The 20747-nt window shown below is 43.9% G+C and overlaps 1 protein-coding gene across 2 annotated transcripts in view; it reads right to left on the bottom strand.

Annotated features, from left to right (window-relative positions):
• SLC35F4 (solute carrier family 35 member F4) overlaps nucleotides 1-20747 on the bottom strand; it is a 132537-nt gene that overhangs the window by 21390 nt on the left and 90400 nt on the right. For both annotated transcript variants that reach the window (XM_068399539.1, XM_068399540.1), the window contains exon 2: nucleotides 1309-1497. In XM_068399539.1, coding sequence (XP_068255640.1) covers nucleotides 1309-1497 — 189 coding nt within the window. The remainder of the gene's footprint in view (nucleotides 1-1308; nucleotides 1498-20747) is intronic.

Here is a 20747-nt window from a genome sequence, read left to right as displayed (position 1 = left end):
TAGAAAATATTCTTCCTTATATTTGTTTACCTACCTGTCAGGTCAGTACTACTTAGACCTCACTGATGAGGAAAGGAAGATCAGGATAAAAAAGGAAATTTAAAAATGCAAAATAAATGTTTAGAAGAGTATGATGTCAAGGCACTACTCTTTCCTCAAGTGGCCTAAATTCCTTTCTTAAAGAAGATGGATTCTGATTTTGGATGTACCCTAGTGCCAGCGTGCACAGAGTTATTTCAGTCTGATATCTGCAAAAATGAGGATAGATTGGTTTTCTGGTATCTTAGATATGATCTTTACTGCAAGATGCTGTATCATCCACTCCTTGCAGCAATAATCACTTCCAACATTTTTCTGAGGGTTTCCATCAAGAGACTACTCCTGGAGTACAAGATCCCTCCATTTTCCACCACAAGAGAAAATGGCTGACTCTTGCTGCTATTGGTGGTGAAGCGACAAGAGGAAGGTTCACCTCCCACAGTTCTAGTGTGCAAGGGAGATCCAGCCTGTTCTTCCTCCCCTTTTAGCTCACAGACAACACAGACAGTCTTCCAAAGAACTTGGACAGTTAAATTATTTCAGTCATTTAACGTCTCTCTCCTCCTCAACAGTACAGTCCAGCAGACTCAAAGGCTGTGGCTGCATAGTGTAGTTGCTCCCATCCCATCCCTGCTGGTGATAGATGGACACCATGGTGAAGAAGTCACTGTTCACCATACCTACAGGTTCATTTGAGCTAAACTTCTGCAGTAAAGTGGGTGACACGTTCCTGACGGAAGCCCTGATGTGTAGCTGATAGATGATCTGAACTGTGATGGTCTTCCCTAGATATCCTTCCACCTGTTGCTCCTTCTCTTCCTCTTCATCAGACCGTCCATGGTATGAGCTGAGATTGTCATTGTCTTTGAGAAGGAACATGGCTGGCTCTTAAGGGTCCTGGTCTCTGGCCAGGCTGAAGCTGAGGAAACACAACCACTTTGTAAAAACTAACTTGTGTGCTGATGTTAATCACCCTTTCAAGATCATCCTTTCAAGATCTTCTGTGCCTACTAGCCTTATGATTTCTCAGCTATCTAAGACATTACATGTACCTACTGAGGCCCAGGCATTTTCCTCCCATCCTTGCTTCCTTCCCGCCTAACCCCAGTTTGCACACAGACATGGGAAGGACTTTCACGTGGCTTTGCTGTTCGCAGCACCATAAAGCAACGTCAACATGCTCGGACTCTGCACCATCCTTCAGAAGACAGACGAAAGAGGCCTTTCGCAGGCATGCTGTGACGCCGGGAATGCGGCTGTTGTGCCTACCTGATCTGCTCTGCCTCTCGACTCTGCTGTGCCGACAGATTCCCGAGGGACTTCGATTCTGCAGCTCAAGAATGGGAGCAGCAGAATCTTCAGCAACAGATAGGGGGGAGAGCTGCCTAGTCATGCCTCTGTGTCTGCTGGGGCAGTTGCCTCCTGGCTTGCATTGGATGACAGATGATCGTGAGGCACCTGAGAAGAAAGAGTTTGCATCAGTTTGGCTGTAAACTCCCTGGAGGAACACGGGGCTTTCAAACACTCTGTCAGTGAAATGCATACAAATGATTCAGCGGGAGAAAGGAAGCACACTGCAAAAATCAAGGTTTCAGCTCTGGTCAGAATAAAGCAAATAAGTAAGTAAATAAATACTTAACTCTCTCCCCCCTCATAGATAAAAAGGTGCTGTATGAAAACCAGTCTTTCCCCTGAAGAAATGAGCACCCTATGCTGCAGTATATTCTTAGCCCCATGGCTCCATCCATAGGGTCTGAACAGTCAAAGGAATTTGTACTCACGTGGGCCCCTTCCTGAGCACTGACACTGAATCAGGCAAAAGGAGAGGTCAACGTTCTCCCTCAGATTAGAAAGGAGGGCTGAGGAACCACTGCCTCCTGGGGTCAGTGCTGAGAGCCTCTCCAGAGGAGAACTTCTTCTTTCCATTCTCCAGAATGATCCTTGAGAATCTTGTATGGAATGAAGTCACGGTCACTGACAGGCCTTTTGGATGAAGACTTCTGCTAAAACATTGAATACGCCAGTTTCAAGCCTTTACATGCACCATATCAGAATCTCCACGTCTTCAGAAAAGTTGCTTTTTCTTCTTCTTCTAGGTGCAGACAACACCAAGATGCTGCATTTCACACAGAGGCTGTATAGAGGCACAAGGCAGCAGAGAAGACTCAGGTCCCAGAAATACCAGTAGTACCAGATGAAAAATTTTCCAGTGAGTAGGATACCATGTTTTACAAGTAGAAGCTTGAAGGACTGGATTAAGAACCAGCAAACAACAGAAAAGAGTGCAGTGCTGGAATCTGGCAGAGTGTGCCTGGTGATCTTGCACGTACTCCCGAATTTATTGAAGGTGTCTGTGTAAGAGTTGAACACATGAGCAGCACAAGAGAGTCCTCAGTCAGAAAGTCAAGATGACAGGCCATTTTGGTAAGTATAAATTGTGTGTTCATGGTCAGTTGAGATCATCCACCGCTTGTTTTGCAGCTGCTACTTCAACTGGTGACCATCTTACCCAAACTTACAGAATACACATATACCCAGAGCGGCCACTGACCTTGTCATGACTTGGAAGGATTTAATATGATAATCACACCTATTTCACATTGAAAAGAATACAAAAATAGACACAAAAACCATGTGTAAGGTGCCAAATGTGCAACAAATATGGCAGACATCTCAGAGGGCAACATTCTTCATTGCAACATGAGCCATTCCAGTACACTTTGTGCAAATTATTCCACGCCAAACAACAACATAGAAGTATATTCTAAAGCAAGGGCTGTATTCAAGATTCAAGAGAGTGCATGAATCAAGTCAACACTCTTTGGCCAGAGGAAGCTAGGGTTCATATAACCTTCAATGAACTTAAAGCTGTGTTTGATTCACCAGGTCTAACTACAAAGATCGCAAAGGAAGAGATGTATAGAATATAATATTATACAGAAAAATCCTCTCTCAGTCTATTTAGAGGCTCCAAGGTTAGTTTTTACCCACCAAGTAGACAAGTGACTGAACCAGCAACTAACCCTCTAGAGATGATCTTTCTCAAAGATGCTCTTCCCTTTCCTCTCTGTCCAGTAGGAGGGAACTCTGACACAAGGGGGATACCCAAGTCTAGGTTCCACCTTGCCACATCGTCCCACCTTGCCACGGAGTCCTCCAAATTCAATCAATGCAGTATACAACCCACAGTCTATGACAGCAGACCCACAAAAGTTGACTTTGAAAAATCAAGACCTATATGATGTTTAAGCAATGTATTGTCTCTCCTCATTTTTTGGTGGGCATTACTCTCGACAGTGCTTTTTAGAGCCTAGTGGGTATTTTCAGACTTTTAAAAAGCCATTCACCTTCATATATTTACTTTTTAATGGAGAAAATAAAGATCCAACAGCCACACAACTCCCCCCATGACTTTGTTCCGCTTCTTTCATAACTCCAAGCGTTACTTCTCCCACTTGTCAAACAAGGATAACATTACCTACTTCATAAGACTCTGTAAACATCTTGCAAGTCACTCTGAGGTTGAAAAGTACATTAGAAATGGCAGCCATTGGCCATTCACCCCACCAGAAGCACCATAACACCTTTATTTGACAGCTGAAAGTTACTTCCAGCTCCCATGAAGGCACTAACGATTTTTCAGGTCCCCAACTTAAAGAAGTTTTATTTTCAGAAAGCGTTTGCTGACTGCCTGTCCTCGGAGCAGCAGCCACCAAGGTGCCTCGACCCAAATCACTGCTCACTTTGATACGCATCATTTAAAGAGATCTCATTAAGTTGAAAAACACATGCTACATCTCAATTCAGATGCAATTTAGAACAAGATCAAGATTCACATTACGCTCTGCAGAAGTCTAGCAGATGATCCACAACTAAAATTTCAAGGAAACCTATTTTTCCTCACATGCAAAGAGCTCTGAGTTATTTATATCTGGTACAACAAAGCAGCATCAATCTTTTCCTGTACACTGAGAAACTCGGCAGTTGAGACCAAAACTGCAATTCAAGAGATTGCATTTAATCTTAAGTCACTGCTTGATTTATGGAAATCTTCTTCCCTTATACTTGAAAGCAATCAAATAGCACAGCAATTTATCAATATTTCATTGTTACAGCTAGAAAGCCCGGGCCATCTAATGCTACTGAATCTGAACGTATTTTAAGGACATACTTTGACAGGGAAGGTGAATAGATATACGTTGGGCTAACTTATCCAAACCTGGTACCAGCAGCAAGGACAACAAATCATCATTTACACACTAAAACTCGCCCATGTGCGCTGTTACCCACATTAGAGGAATTAAGATAGAACTCATATAACTCTGGTTCTTCGTCTCACAAAGCAATTATCACCTATGAAGTAGGGATCCACTGAGACCCTCCAAATTTAGAGGGATCAAGAGCAGTATTTGCCATTGAACTTCTGTATACCCTCATAAATCCCACACACCTACAGAGACCTCATGGTCATGGGCAGTGAGACCACGTCCTCTCCAGAGAGGACAATAGCAGGGTGCTGCCAGGACTTGCCACGTGCAAATGGGAAGCAACTATGCACTAAAAAGGTGCCATAGTACACCTCCTCCACAGCGAAGGAGTGACGCTGCGTGGGTCAGATTCATTTGACTTATTTTAGATGTCAACCTTAGGATGAGAAAAATAGTGCTGTGGGACTATCTGCATCTCCCTGTGACTATACAGGGAATAACAGAATCATAGAATGGTTTGGGTTGGAAGGGACCTTTAAAAGTCTAGCCCAAGCCTCCTGCAATGAGCTGGGACATCTTCAACTAGATCAGGTTGCTCAGAGCCCTATCCAACCTGGCCTTGGACAACCATCCTGAGCAGAGATGTTTACACTAGGTGGGACTTTTTACCTGACTACTTTACCTGACCTCCTTTTAACCTGACTACTGAATGCAAGAGGTTGCACAGGTATCTGTAACTCACTGTGTACAGAAGCCCCATCCAGTTTCTACAGACTGACATGGTCAATGCTGAGCACGAACACAGTTCGCAGCTTTAGCAGCGACGAATCACAGGCTGAGAATGAACCTACATTTTGGGCATCATCTGATATTTTAAGGGAATGCTACTGGAAGAGATTGGGAAAAAACTATCAGATAGGAAAAGCCTTGCCAGACTGCCAGATCTTGCTGCTGGAAATGTTCCTTCATTACTTGGTGGCTATAACTGAGTGTCAAAGCAACACTCAGCCCATGGGATTGACAAAGGAGGGAAGAGAGAACTGGAAAGGACCACACATGATTGTCTCAGACACGTCTTAGTAAGTCAAATCCATCTGGATGACTTTTCATTATTGGATAAAAACAAACACCTGCTCTTTCCCATTTTTTAAGATTATTTTTAGTTTATTATTCTGTTTCAACAAATCTTTTTCCTTGCACCGCAAATGCAGATGCTTTATAGCATAAGGAGTAAAGCCATTTCTCTGCACATGGAGACCAAAGGGAAACCAGCAAGGGGAACCTGTGGCTTTTCACGTGCTTCTAAAAAAAGTCTGTCCTTGTCTTGCCTTAATTATTATATATTTGTTCCAGTGTACTTCAATTTAGCAAGGTAATTATGCTTGTGACTAACCTAAACCACATGATTAATGTCACTGAAGTCCATGCCTTTTCATGTTCTTGAATATCATTCTCAATCCTGGCTGCGGGAAGAGGTGACCACCATGCACTGCTGCTGCCGTGCCTATTCAAACCAGGAACCAGCAGCACATGCCTTGTCCTGACAACTCCTGTCACCAACCATCTGTAAACTATGCGCAGCTCCCTTGCCCCTTGACCCTCTGAAAGATACACGACCCTTGCTTTTTGGTTCATACACAGATCTCCATACGCAGCTCACACAGAAAATACGTCCTTGCCTCAGCTAGAAAAATCACACTGTTATTCTGCAGGGGGCTTGAAGAGAAGGCATTATGCTTTGAGGTTCAAAAACAATTATTTTCAGATTATTTTCATGTGTATGACATATTCAGCATGTGACAGCAATGCCTGGAATACAAAAAAAAAAACCCACGCCATTTTACTGGGGACAACTCTTCTGGTCTCAGATTTGTTACTAAAAATGGATCGAATGGACTGCCAGTAAAATAATCAATGCAACATAAAAATGCAGCCCTGGAAGTAATTTTTATGGTCAGGTCATTACAGAATTGATTTTTTCTTTTTTCTTTTCTTTTCTTTTTTTAACCAACTGCCCTGAAGGAAATTTAGAACCTCTCAAACAGGTAGTTGAATTCCCTTCTGAAAGCCATCCGTGCATTCATGACACTGGATTACCAACTCAAAGTGTTTGCTTATTTGGAGACAGCAACATCTGTCTTGCTGGTATGTGCCATAATGCATACACTTTTTTTGATTACACAACTAAATTGATGGTTAAATAGGTGATGTTAATGAGCTGCACAGTTTCTTTCTATTATGTTCCCAAAGTCACAGAATCACAGAATCAATCAGGTTGGAAGAGACCTCTGGGATCATCAAGTCCAACCATTGCCCTGAAACCACCATGTCAACTAGACCATGGCACTAAGTGCCATGTCCAGTCTTCTCTTAAACACATCCAGAGATGGTGACTCCACCACCTCCCTGGGCAGCCCATTCCAATGGCTAATGACCCTTGCTGAGAAGAAATGCTTCCTAATGTCCAACCTGAACCTCCCCTGGCGAAGCTTGAGGCTGTGTCCTCTTGTCCTAGCGCTAGCTGCCTGGGAGAAGAGGCCGACTCCCACTCCACTACAACCTCCCTTCAGGTAGTTGTAGACTGCAATAAGGTCACCCCTGAGCCTCCTCTTCTCCAGGCTAAACAACCCCAGCTCGATCTCAGCCATTCCTTGTAGGTCAGACCTTCCAGACCCTTCACCAGCTTCGTCGCCCTCCTCTGGACTCGCTCCAACACCTCAACATCTTTCTTGAAGTGCGGGGCACAGAACTGGACACAGGATTCAAGGTGCGGCCTCACCAGTGCCGAGTACAGAGGGACGATCACTTCCCTAGACCGGCTGGCTACACTATTCCTAATAGAGGCCAGGATGCCATTGGCCTTCTTGGCCACCTGGGCACACTGCTGGCTCATGTTTAGCCGGCTGTCAATCAGCACCCCCAGGTCTCTTTCCGCCGGGCCGCTCTCTAACCACTCTTCCCCAAGCCTGTAGCAGAGGAGGGGTCACCTATGGCTACAACTGTAGTCGGGAGAGAGACCAGCTTTTCCAAAAAGTCAGTCAAGTCATCTACAATCTGCCTTTTACTCATTCAGTATTAAAATATGCTTATTTTACCACGTCCTCAAAATCTCAGCTCTTAATATGTCATTGTTTTTGCGTTGACAAAATGATGTCTTCATACCAGTGCTGCGGAAACAATTGCTGGGTTTTGACAGATGGATGGAGGTAGAAGCCAGTCTGGTGTTAGGTGGAAAGTACGTCAATTGAATGTTCCTGCTAAATTGGGCACCGGTGAAAGAATTGACAACATTTCCTTTACACCACAACGTTACCTGCTAGAGTGAGCATCCGCAGCAATGACGGACTCACTCACGCATCACGAGCCTATTGTTTCCAGCAGCCTGTACACACGCTCACGTTGATAATGGTCAGTTCACGATTGTGAGGGCTGGAGACTTTTGCAATGAAATTCTCATTTTAATGCCGCGCAGTAAGGAGAAGATGATGTGAATTTTGTGGCCAGGGAAATATTGGATGCACGTGGCCCTACAGGAAAGGGGACTGAGTTGCACTGCTATTGGTAGAGGTGAAGAGAGCTTCTTCTGTCCATTTTACAACAATAAAACCTCATTAGGCTGGATTAGCCATGGCTTTAATAGGATTGTTTGCTACTGTTAGCACACAACTGGGGGCAGGGCTATCCAACACCGTCAATCCAAGGGCAAGTTAGGTCCATAGCTTATTTTATTTCAGCGAAAGGGACTGCCTGTAAAATCAAATCCTGCCCTTCATTACACTGGTGTGAACCCACAGCAACTCAGTACCATCAGCCAAGCTGTCTGGGAATACACTAAAGTACCTCAAGATAACAGCTGACCTGGGAAGTGAAAATTGAAGGGCAAACTCTCCCCAACTTTTAATGAGTTCAGAACGAACAGCTTGGCTCAGGACATGAAGGCGTAATTACATTTACTAAAACCAAGCAAACAAACAACCGGGAGGGTGTCCTTGCAGACAGTGTGCTACACAGGTCTGAGGAATAAGCATCTCTTGTTCAGTGAAGAAAAGTCATTTCACCATGTCTCAGACGTTTGGAGATGATGTTCTCCATTTAAATGCATCCTTCCAAGACACTGCAATGGTCTCTGTGTACTTGAGTTATGCACATATGTCCGTTCAGGGTAATGCCCTGCTCATTTACTATTTACTTGTTTTGGAAGTTTTTATGTTTGAAGGGGATGAGAAGGTTACAACAATTTTTTTTGTCCTAGGGGAAAACATGATTTTCAGATTTTAATGAAAAACAAATGACTGAGTGATGGTGTACAGCATTTCTCTTGTACTATGATTAACTATTGTCAAGAGCAGAAAGCAAAAAAGCAGATATTTTTGTTGTAGTTTGACAGTGACACCCATCAGCAACTTCTGCCAATTATCCCTTCAGTGTCTGTACACAGCCGTTCACTCCGAATCAGCAGGCAGCAACTTCACTCACAATCAGAAATCTCAACAACTTCCACGTGCCCTCCTATCCCTGCCATAAAGTGAACAAAGAGGCAGCAGAGGGAGTAAATAACTTAAATTTCACATCCTACACCTAACTTAATGCCTGATCAAGGGATGTGTCACTCTACACCCTTGCACTTATTTACCCTTCCAGATGAGCAGTTTCAGCCTAATTGTCAGGGGAGGAAATCTAAGTTAGACAGTCAAAAAAATCCTCCCCCCGTACACACCAGTCATGTCTCGTGCTCAGGTACCAAATCTCACCCATGCATCTTTCCACCTCCCACTCCTCTGACCACCACCAAAGCACTGCACTTCACATCGGAACAGACACTGAGACGGCAGTGCCACAGTCTCTCCCTGTTACACCGTCCAACATCTGGGGAAAGACCATCCTCACATCACACACGGGGAGAAGGAAAGCTCTGACCACAGTGACCATTAAGTGCCTGAAGAATGGTCTCACAGCAGAGACAAATGACAGAGATGCTCATCAGGGATGGTCAGGGTGTATCTGACCCCCCCTTAGACGAGGGATGACACAGGTAACGTCCTGAAATCACCTTCCAGCCCTGCATCTCCTTGGCTTTGTGATGGTAACGGTGTTGGGACCTAGTCCCAAGGTGCTATCTTCTCCTGATTTAAGATCCAGACAGCTGAACAATAAGGCCATGGATCTTGATTCCACTTATAACTAAGATCTGGAAAAGAAGCACAACAATCTAAACCAATACATAAACAGCAAGAAAACCTGACAATAACTGGATAGACTGAGTATGCACCATTAAATCAACAAGAAAAGATGCACCCGCCTCTGCCAACTGCCATACCGTAAGTCAGTTTTGAGTAAAAGAAATATAAAGAGCTAATGAGAAGAAGTTGAGTGCATCTGCATCTAACACTATGAGATCTGGCAACTTAAGGCATTCAGAATTAAATTAAAACAACCGGAATCGGGCAGGACCATCTGTGCATGGCCCACGTCAGTTGTGAAAGCAACCTGGGATTCCACCTGGTCCTGGCACCTGCAGCATGTATTTGCTCCCAGCTTCTTTGGTTGCCACACAGAAGGTGGTTTTGGACTGCACTGCCAATATGGAAGCTACATCATGCTACTGTCCCAGTGCCTGATATGATCTGCTAGATGAAATCTGCAGTCAGATCATCAGTGACAGCTGTTCATATAAACTTCAAGGTCTGTGAAAGGCCCCAGCAAGACAAGGGGCAGCATTTGTACACACTGGCTGTGCTTGGAATGGAACGATGGTGAACTCTGTGCACAAGGTACGTGCAAAGGCACCACATCATTGTTAGAAGTAGCAATACTATTAATAACACTGAGATTTATCATACATACATCAAAGAGTCAAGGAGCTTCCATTTATGCTCAATACAGACAGGTCATATGGGTATGTATACATATATATGATTATTCACCTTTTGCAGATAAGGACCATGAGAAATAGTTGCTAAGTAAGTTGCACAAAGGCATCTATTCATGCAGTGGTTGATTCCCACCTCTCATCTCCCCAGATCCCCACAGCTGGCTGCTGGTCACTTAGACTGGGGTTCCCATATTAATTGCTATATGCTTGATGCCTTGGCTGCTGCATGCAAACCTGATAAACACACAAGTCTGTACATCCATCTTTCTGCACATCAGCTACATGTTTTTCTTCTGAAGAACCTGCTCTGAGATGGATGCTTTCCAGGCAAACCAGGGAATACGATGCGCATGGTCTGCATCCAATGTTGTATACTAAAACCTCTGACTGAGGACTGCAGCAGAAAATGAATCCAGGCTGCAACATCCATTATGTTCAACAGCTGCAAGCATTAAAGACAAAAAAAATGCCCTTTACAGGAAGCATATAAAGGCTTTGCTGGCTGTAAGCAACCTGCATACTGCCTTTTCAGGAGCTCTAATGCATGAGCATGATGGCCAGCTATCTCCAGAGGACTTCTCAACTTGCTTCTTACTGAAGTAAATGGCTCCTCTTTGTATTGCTCTGGACTGAGACCCTTCCTCAAAACACAGAAGGACAATTATTAAAAAAACAGAATCTCTATTCAAATCTTTATTCCACTTGTTCATCCATTTACATTTTACTGAAAGAATAGTTAAAAGCATGGAAATATTTTTTCCCTGGCTTTTTTCCCCTCACTTGAAGCCAAAAAGACTTTTTCCCCCATGCTCATTTCAGCATAACTCAAACAAATTTATCTCTGCCTCTGTTTAAGCACTGACAAGGAACTCCATTGATTTGACACCAAAAATAATACAGCAGCACCAGTGTGGGGGTGTAAGAACTAATCTTGGGAAAAAAGTTTATTTGAGAACATCTGTAGTGAAACTGGCAGCTGGAGAGAACAATGGTGTATTTTGAAACATACTGGCTACATATCATAGAATCATAGAATCACAGAATGGTTTGGGTTGGAAGGGACCTTAAAGATCATCTAGTTCCAACCCCCCTGCCACAGGCAGGGACACCTTTCCACTAGAATATATTTTAAAGTTACTGTGTGTAACATATTTAGAGTTTGAAGGAATGTCGAAGAAAGTGAAAAATGATTTTTTTATGTTGAAATCAAAACTTTTACAACTTCTACACAAAACGATCTACATTGATCTACAAAAAGAGATTTAAAACATTCGTCTGGAGTGCAGTATTTTGAACTGAATTCTGTCAGAAAACGTTGCTGGCAACCTCATTCACCTTAAAAAACAAATGCTGCATCACACTCAGGTGTGACAACTCTGGAGTTAGAAAACACTGACCTCCCATAAGGGTATGAACATCTCCTCCTTCAGTACAGAACATTTCCCATGCAAAGAGCCTCTGCTTTTTGCTCCTTCCGTACCCATATGGACGCTATATCCAGAATGAAGCCTGGGAAAGGCAGAACCAGACACACAAATACCCTCCCTCCAACCCATCCAACTCGCAAAGAAGTCACATGAAAGACTGTCAGACCCCTCCACACCATGAATGTCTCAGAAGGCAACTTTCCGGCTAAACGCTGCTGGGCAAAGCCAAGCCGAGCTGCCCCAGTGCTGCAGAGGAAGAAGTGTGCAGCCAAGCTAAGCCCTTGCCAAAAAACGACTCCAGATCAGGGGGACTGATCCCAACCCCGCTGCAGTTCCTGGGAAGACCAACTGACTTTAGTGAGCTTTGGCTCAGCCTCCGAGGAGGACGATGGAGGTACTTCCACACCAGACTGCTCTGGGAGGAGGAGGCAGCTGGACCATCAGATGTTTTTATTCAAGTGAAGCCAACACAGATCTGCCTGAGAAAGCAGCCCCAGGGACTCACAAGCCTTTGTCCCCTTATTGCCGCTCCAGAGCAAGGACTTTATTTTAAGCGTTTGCTTACATGAAGAGTCCCTATGAGACCACCTCAATAACAACTTCTGAGTGAGTCCCTCGAACGCACATTTAAAGGGATATCCTTCGCTGCGACAGATCTAGGTGACTTACTTTCCTTCAGATATGCTTGACCCAACACCAGCTCAAGCCAATCACAGGATTCATTGGTCTGGGGTCAGACCCGCTTTTCACCACTTCAGCACTGACTGTGCAACAGATAAACACAAATAATTCAATGGTGGAGTCACCATCTCTGGATGTGTTTAAGAAAAGACTGGACATGGCACTTAGTGCCATGGTCTAGTTGACATGGTGGTGTCAGGGCAATGGTTGGACTCGATGATCCCAGAGGTCTCTTCCAACCTGATTGATTCCGTGATTCAAAGCTGCACACCATCCCATTAAAGAAAACCTCTCTTACAAACTTTGTAATAAATTATACCAGATGTGCCTCCAATAGTTTCACAATTCATACACTTTACTCCAAAATAAAAGGTTATGAATCTACAAAAAAAAATCCTTTGAAAATTAATCTTGTCATTGCTAAAATTTAGTGACATTTCCAAAAAAAAACCCAGACATTCTGAGTTAAACTCTCATTTTTACTTTCACTGCAGTACCTCAAGAGTAGCTTCAATGAAAGCCATGAGGCTGCTTTGACATAAAGTTGTTGTGAAAGGAGTTGAGACCCAGGACACTCCAGAAATCACTCATATGCATCTCGTTATTAAATAATTATGATACAGCTTCTACTTTCAAGAAACACTGCAATAAATCCAGGCTGGTTCATGGGTCTCCTAAGATCCAAGTGTAAAAGCAGTCAGCACACTGACACACAACTCAATATCCAATTGCTTGTATTTATCTCCTACACAAACTATTGCCTCTCCTGTTTGATGGGTGCCTCCAGAGAGTGATTCACTCCAGCTCCCTCAGATACCAATATTAGGAGATGAATCACCTCTCAGAGGTGTCCAGCTCTCCTGCTGACTCCAGGAAGCTCAGACAACTTTCTCAGTACTTACAAGACTTACATTTAGATGCATCTGGATGAGTCCAAATCTGATTGCCTCAGGCTCGGTCATGGCAGCACTGCAGTACACGCATTAAGCATATGCTTCAATTTCTTTGCCTGACTTAGAGCCTAATTAAACACATTTGAGGAAGGATGGGGTAAAAGAACATTTTACTGGTAAGTACTGGGGCAAAAGTGAGTATTTATCACAGTCATGTTGCCTTTTGTAACCCCTGGAGATACTTCTGACTGTTTTCTCCACTGCCCTGGGGGTAATAGCTCCATCAGGTCTCACCCCTGCCTTTCCACGATGCTACATTTGGGATAAGTCTCCTCCACACAGTGTCCATATAACCCACCCACCTGGCTCAGGCACTCGTGTACACACAGTCCTCTCGCAGTGGTTGATGCCATAGATGAAGATACGCTCTCAAAAATATTTGATGGCTGTGGGACTCAGCTCGATATACACCTCACATCCTCCAGAACCACTCAGCCCAAACACCAACCCTTCTCGGCAGCTGTCTCTGCTCCATTTCATTCCACGTAAGCAGAGCGTTTTCTAACCAGTGATCTGCAAACATCTGGGTGCCTGTTTACTGCTGAAGGAGTTGTCTTGCCTGGATTTCACTCCATTGTTCAGGAGTCGGCAGTTTCTGTGGTTCTACCAGAAGGTATCTAGGAAGCCACAAACCTCAACTGCTTGAAAACTGCCACCGTAGAGTGCTCCTCCGCTTTCCCCCCTAGCACACAGGCTCAGAGCCCAGGTTGCTACGATGTCTCTTCCACGTGCCCTTCCATGACTGGGAAGGAAAGGGGGGACAGGCGCAGTGCCCTTGGGAAGCTGGCTGCCCGACCCCATTAGGGTTCTTTGGGGATCCCTGCTAAAATCTTTGCTGATCTATAAAACTGGCTGCACACACTCACACTTAATGTATGGGGCCAGTATTAGTTCAGCTCGGCCAGCTTCATCCCTAGCAAGAACCTTTCCACTTTCAGCCTGTCGGATATGACAAGTGCTGTCATGTAGTCACTTCCAGTCCATTGCCCTTTCCTCCTAAGATGACTGAATTTTCCCTCCCTGAGGAAACAGGCAGGGCAATATTTGACTCTGCTGCTGCAGCCCAGCACGGGGAGAAGGTTACGACTGGACTGAAAAGAGGTGCCTGACAGCAGTTGGACTGGTTAAGTTGGAGGCAATCACAGATTGTGAGTTGTCTCTACAGGGTAGGGACAGTCTTTAATCCTCTGCATTCACTGCCTGGAGTGACACGAGCCCGGTCTGTGCTAGGAGCTCCCAGGGAATAAAGAGCAGCAAATCGCCCCATTAACCAGCACAGCAAGCCAGCTCACCCGGCCGTAACACTGCTCCTTTAAAAGTAGGTGAGTGTACAAATTACCATTTCACACATCCTAAAATCTGGTGCTGTGCAACAGCAATGGACCGACATAAGCAGCCAGGTCTATCAGCTCCTTCAACTTTCTTTAAGGCATTTTTCCCTCCAGAAAGAAACACCAGGTAACTACCAAGCCTGCAGAATACTCAATATCACACACATACTCCCAAGAAAAATGACACAAACCATCGCCTGCTCTATCAAAACCCAGCCCCATTTGTAATTTAAGCCAGTCTCATCCAGGTAGACAGAACTGGAAGTCACGCTCTGCTGACAAGCGCTGGACCGTGTCTCTTGCTTTGTTTTTGTCCTGGATGTAGCGCTGAATTTAACTCACAAAAAGGAATCACATTTTCATTGCTGGTTGGCGTAACAAAGCTAAAACCAGAGACAGCACACACCGTGCAATTTTATGTCCCAAGTGTTCTTAACAACGCACCACACTTGGTGGGAAAAGAGTTTATTTCTGGCAGAAAAAGCAACTTTGGAAGTACCACTCAGCTCTTTAAACCATCTGACACTGAACATAATAAACTTGCGACAGTGAAGTTAAAGCCTGAGATTTCAACAGACATTTAAAACAAAAACTTGAACCCGAACATTAGGAATATTTTTAGAAATCTTGCCTGTTAACCTTTGATTTATGCCTCACATATACCTGCCATATGTTTTCAGCATGCCGAGCTTTGTATCTGCATCAGGGCTACCAGCGCAGTCACATCTTGTGCTGGGCAACATCACCACATTTCCAGTTGACATGAAAGTGTGATGTGAAGTTGGTGTGGACTCTTAAAGGAATGAGGCTGCCATGTTCGATCAAGAGCATACAACAGATTTCACCATTTCTGTCTTGTGGTTTTTGTATTAAGGAATTGCTTTAGAGCTGACACTTCTGAAAATAACGGGGGGAAAGCAGTTTAAGGGTATAATTCCTATCTCAAGCTGAGGGAGAGCAAGCACAAAAAAAAGTTGGTGCCTCTGTCTTTAAAGCAAAAAATCTAGAGCACAATATGAAAATACTACAGAACATTTGATAACATTATATGGACCTAATTTCACATCATTTTAAAAGCCAGAATTGAAGTACAACAACTTTATCAGTTGTTCACCTTTCAACATTAGTTTCTTCATCAGAAATCATTCCCACAGCAGTTGAACGCAAACAATAGAAATTTAACTGCACTTCTCCCAGATGATATTAAAGTGCTAAAAATGCTATCCAAGCATTAGTTACTTCAAAAATATACACACACACACACACACACACACACACATGCATTCACATTACTTCGCACGGAACAGAGCAGGAGGAGCATGCAAAGTAAATTCCTGCCTAGGGTTAGATATACAGGAAAAAAAGCATTTACCGTCTGGCACGGGCGAATTTAATTCAGAAACACTGTAAGACGGTAACGGTGCCACTCTTGCCGAATGTTTCTTCATCCTTTGCAATTGCTCTCCTACTCACACCCTCACTTCGTCTTTAGCCTGCATCGCTTTTGGTCCCGAGTCCTATAGTAAACACTCGGCTATGGCTGGTGCCTAGATGTTGTTCTGGAGATGCTGCAGTAGGCTATGAGTACTGATTTGCTGTTTCCCTGGGAAACCATTTGCAACACATTCAAACAATGCTTGACCTCCGCTAACACTTCTCTTTCATTCAATTGTTAAGCGCAGCAGAGAAAATATAAATATATTAGCTACCGCGCTTTGTAAACTTGAAAGCGCGGCAGCCCCTTTGCATGAAAGCAAGGATTTCACAGCAAATATCTGCGCTGTGTTAGCAAAGCAGACGGGAGATTTCTCACACAACTGCAAGGGAATTACGTAACACAATTTTCTGGTTCCTTACGCTGTGACAATATACAGATGATTACAGTAATTATTTTAAATAAACTTTGAATAATGTAACTCGTATTGAGCCGCTAAATCAGGAATGCCTTGGGCAAAAGAGCCGGTAACATCCAGCTCTGTATTTGATAACAAAGCAATGGTATTGCAGAAGTCTCTTCGCTTTTAATGCCCTACAAAAATTGTTACAACCAGGAGATATATATAGGCCACGGTTGGTCTACATTTCTTCCTTGCTTCCCTTGAGGCAGCTAGGACAATTTTGTCCCTCTTTCCCTGACACCTTCTTTCTCTTCTACTCCCTTATTAGTAGTATTATTATTATTTATATTATTGGAAGTTGTTCACTTGGAGCAATGAGAAAGTTTCACTGAGCAAACCACTGACAGCCCGTGCAATTTCTGCAGCTCTTAGAAAACCCCATCCACTTGCGTGACCCAGCACCGTGCTTGGAGCTTGCTTGGCCAGGAGGGGGTTACCAATACCTCTTATGAGCCCTGGCTTCAGAGCTCTTCACCAAGAAAACTACTATCAAGTCTTATCTAAGAATTTGTAGGTAGAAAGCTTTACCACTGATATTCAAGGTTATTTGCTATAGAAAATATGGAAAATAAAAAGGACAGAAAGGCAGCTTAGCTCTACCAGAATCTGCTAGCAAAGCTGCTGAATTTTTAAGGGCCACAAGTACATACCTTTCATCTATAGATTTTGTGCCTTTGATAGCAACTGAGAGTGGGGATTCCTGGCCTGGTGCTTGGTCCTCCATCCCCTACTATACCACCAAACAGGGAAAAGTTATCGGCTGTAAGGAAGGCCATGAAGTGATTTGAAAAGGATCAAGACTCACCAACCCAGAATGTCATGTGCTGGGCTTCCTAAAGCAGCTTTCTGGGATCTCACGCATTTTACACAGTAACAAGTACCATGTTTGGGTCTGTGTGCAAGGACCCTTCCTTCACGCACCCATAAGGAGCCAGGACATATGGAGGAGCAGCGGGGAAGAAGCAGAGTCCCAGCTGGATCTTCCTTCAGATACAGCCACAGAAGAGCCTGGCACATGTGGAGAGACCTATGGCATCCTAACGGATGAGGCAGCCTGTGACTCCGCTGTACCCAGAGGGGTAGGAAATGATTCTTGGGTCTTCGGGGCAACCAAGCCAGCAGCATAGGACATGATCTTAAACGCATGATCTTGCCCTGCACAACCCTTTAATCCTCTTTGGGAGACAGAGTGGCCTGCACTCTATTATTAGGGTGCAGTGACACAGTAAGGAAGAGACAGTGGTTAACCCTATAGAAGGGAAAGAGAAGGTACCTCATCACCCACTCTCCCCAGGCCATCCCGCCCCAGTGCCGAGTACCTGGGACACACTACAGAAGAAGTACAGGAAAGAGAAATGGTTACAGCTGCCTGGTTTTCTACCCAGCATGTCCTCTCCTGAAAGGCTTGGAGCTCTCCTTTAGGATCTTCATTATAACCCCTGTGATTGGTAAAGCTCTCCACCATGATAGTCTTTTCCAAAGCATCACACTGCATCACATAAAGCTAACCGGCTTTTACTGCTTATCTGCATGCAGAGGATTTCCAGCACTGTGTAACAACCACTTTTCCAAAGAAAATTACCTTCCCAATTTGCAGAAGGAATTTTATTCTCCCCTCCAAAGTGCTGAGAGTCAGCAGAGTTTGTGATAGAGTAATCACCAGTCAAGTAATTGCTGGCTCCACAATCACAAGGCTATCTATTAATACATGTCTAGTCCTTGAGCATTTATATAATATAAACAACATAATAATATAACACAGAGATTGTTTTTAGAAAACCATTTCTGCAAAGAGGAGCTTGTAATGGAATCATTAATGAACCTTAACAATGGTGAGGATGAAACGCATGAGACAATGTCAAGCAATTCGAGACATTTCTTTCAGAGAATTTCAACGTTAACGGCAGAACGTGATTGCATCTAAAAGTTGCTGCATGTTTTTCAAAGGAAGATCAGCCATTGTTTTAACACTAACTCAGAAGCCATATGCAAATCCACAAAGCACTCTTTCAAATATCTACCCCAGCAATACGAAGCAATCCGCTTCGTACAACAGTTAAAAGCGAAAAAAAGCAGACACAAAACTGTTTTAAAAATATGTGTGATTGGTACCTGTAACTCCATCAAAGATTGCAGCTTGAAAAGTCTCAGCTTCTCTGGCTACACAAGTAAGAGCTTTGGCCATCTGTTTCTGCTCCTACTATGAACAGCTGATTGCATTTCTGTATGAGATGCTATTCATATAGGTCCTCTGATCCTCCCTACATACTCTCATCTCCACTCTAAGTGTGCTGAAGAAAAGAACAAAATAATATGGCATGAAAGTGAGAGGAGCAAGCTCTGTCCCTCTCTCCTGAGGTACATCAGACACAAATCCATCCACAAGTGGAATGTGACGTCCAAATTTACCAGGATGGCATGATAGTTACTCCACAGACTGCAAGTCAACATGAAATCTGCAGTCCTGTGCCATCTTACTCATCTCATGTTTATGCAAGGCACCATAGTGGGAAATATGGGGTTTTCCCCCCAAAATTCAACAGTAAACTAGTTTCCAGGTACCTTTAAAACAGATCTTCATAGGTTGTTGCTTGCCTCAAGTTCTGTGCTTTCAGTCTGCAACATGTTAGAAGTTTTCTTATTTGCAGGGAGTGGAAGCTGTGTGATACCTGAAAATCTGGCTCACGATCTCCCTGACCATGAGCCCCAGACCACCGTCAGCCAATGCCAAGCGTGCTGGCTCAGCAGTCTAGAATTAACAAAACCCAGTGCTCCACATAATCAAGGTACATATCCAATTATTTTGACTCAGTGAGTCCCTATTTGTCAAGGAAACATCCAGTATGAATTATACAGCATGTAACTATACAGTGTAAATGATAACGCAGGCTGCAGGCTCATAACCTCCACATCTGTTCCTAGTTAAGGTGAACACTGTTAAGACACTAACCAAAGCTCTCAAGACAGAAGGAGTATCCATTCCCTTGCACCTTGTAAAAGATAATCATCGAATGAGGTGTGTCTCAGGAGAGATTCCTCATCCCCGGCCGAGAGTCCCAGCAGCCAGAGGCCTCTGAACCGCATTCAGATCATTTCCTACCGCCCTCCTTGCGCGGGCACGGTGCATGCTGCCTGCAGCAGTCTCGGTCCCCTGGCTCAGTAAATACTGATCCAGACGATAGCACGGGGAAGCTGTGAGTTTGCTGACTCACTAACCAGACAGCAAACCAGTGCTGGAAGCGGAGTCAGAATTAGAGAGTGCTGAATCACATCCACTAACAAGTACTACACGCTCACAGCAGAAAGTGACTGATGCCACCAAAACATACACTGTCCTCTTGGCCTACAACATCTCTGTTTGCAGTAGTTAGTCATAGATACTTAAGGGACCTACTGCAAAAGTAAAGGTTATTTATTCTTCTTCACTGAAGTTGCAACCTCCATCAAAATCTGTAGTTGAACTCCGGATAACCACAGGTTTATCTTAAGTGTCAGACCCACACGGATGGATGTTTGCTTGCAACAAACTGTACTCAAGTTTCTGCTGACAAAACTGGCAAGAGAGAGCAAAAGCATTTGGAGGTTTACCTTGTGGTAAGATATAAAGCATAAGGTCCCCATGAAGGACATTACACTATCTTGTGTCACCAGTTGGTTATGGTGTCTATAGTCCTCATCAATGAACAAACCGAGCTATGTCAAGTTCGGTTTGGGGAGCTTTTTTCCCTATGGGAAACAATTAATAACCAAAATCACAATATTAATATAATCCCAACAGGGAGTGACAGAATATCTGATTCAGAGAAGATGACAAGTGTGCCATGGCCTCAGGGAGACAGAATCATCTCAGCTAAAGGAAAACAGCTGCACAAGTACATGAAACACTGAATTTCCACATTGATAATGAGATTAATCTCACTTGACTTTGGACACCAAAGTCTGAACCAGATATATCAAAATCTTTTTCAGGTGAGCGATGGGAAACTGGTAACTCTAGAAGACAACTCGCCTGGCCTCTCTTAGACATCTATTCTAAACTGAGATTAGTAACTCTCTGAAGGCACCCACTTCTTCCCATTGACTATGACTATGGGGAGGTGACTTGCTCACACCTGGTCACCTGGCTTTTAGACACCCAAGTTAGGGCAGAAGCTCCCAATGGGAAAAAAACTTCATGTGAACACCTGATAAAGACATGAAAGGACTTTCTTTGACTCTAATCGATTTTGGAACAGTGTTCAGATCCAAAACTGTAGTCTTTGTTTTGAACACCACTAGTAACAAGATCTGTATGAAATCCACTTTACACACGTCCCTGCAGCCAGCAGGTCAGTCTGT

The sequence above is a fragment of the Nyctibius grandis genome, chromosome 4, assembly GCF_013368605.1.
Source record: "Nyctibius grandis isolate bNycGra1 chromosome 4, bNycGra1.pri, whole genome shotgun sequence".
Classification (NCBI taxonomy): domain Eukaryota; kingdom Metazoa; phylum Chordata; class Aves; order Nyctibiiformes; family Nyctibiidae; genus Nyctibius; species Nyctibius grandis.
This window is presented reverse-complemented; position numbering and strand designations above follow the sequence as displayed.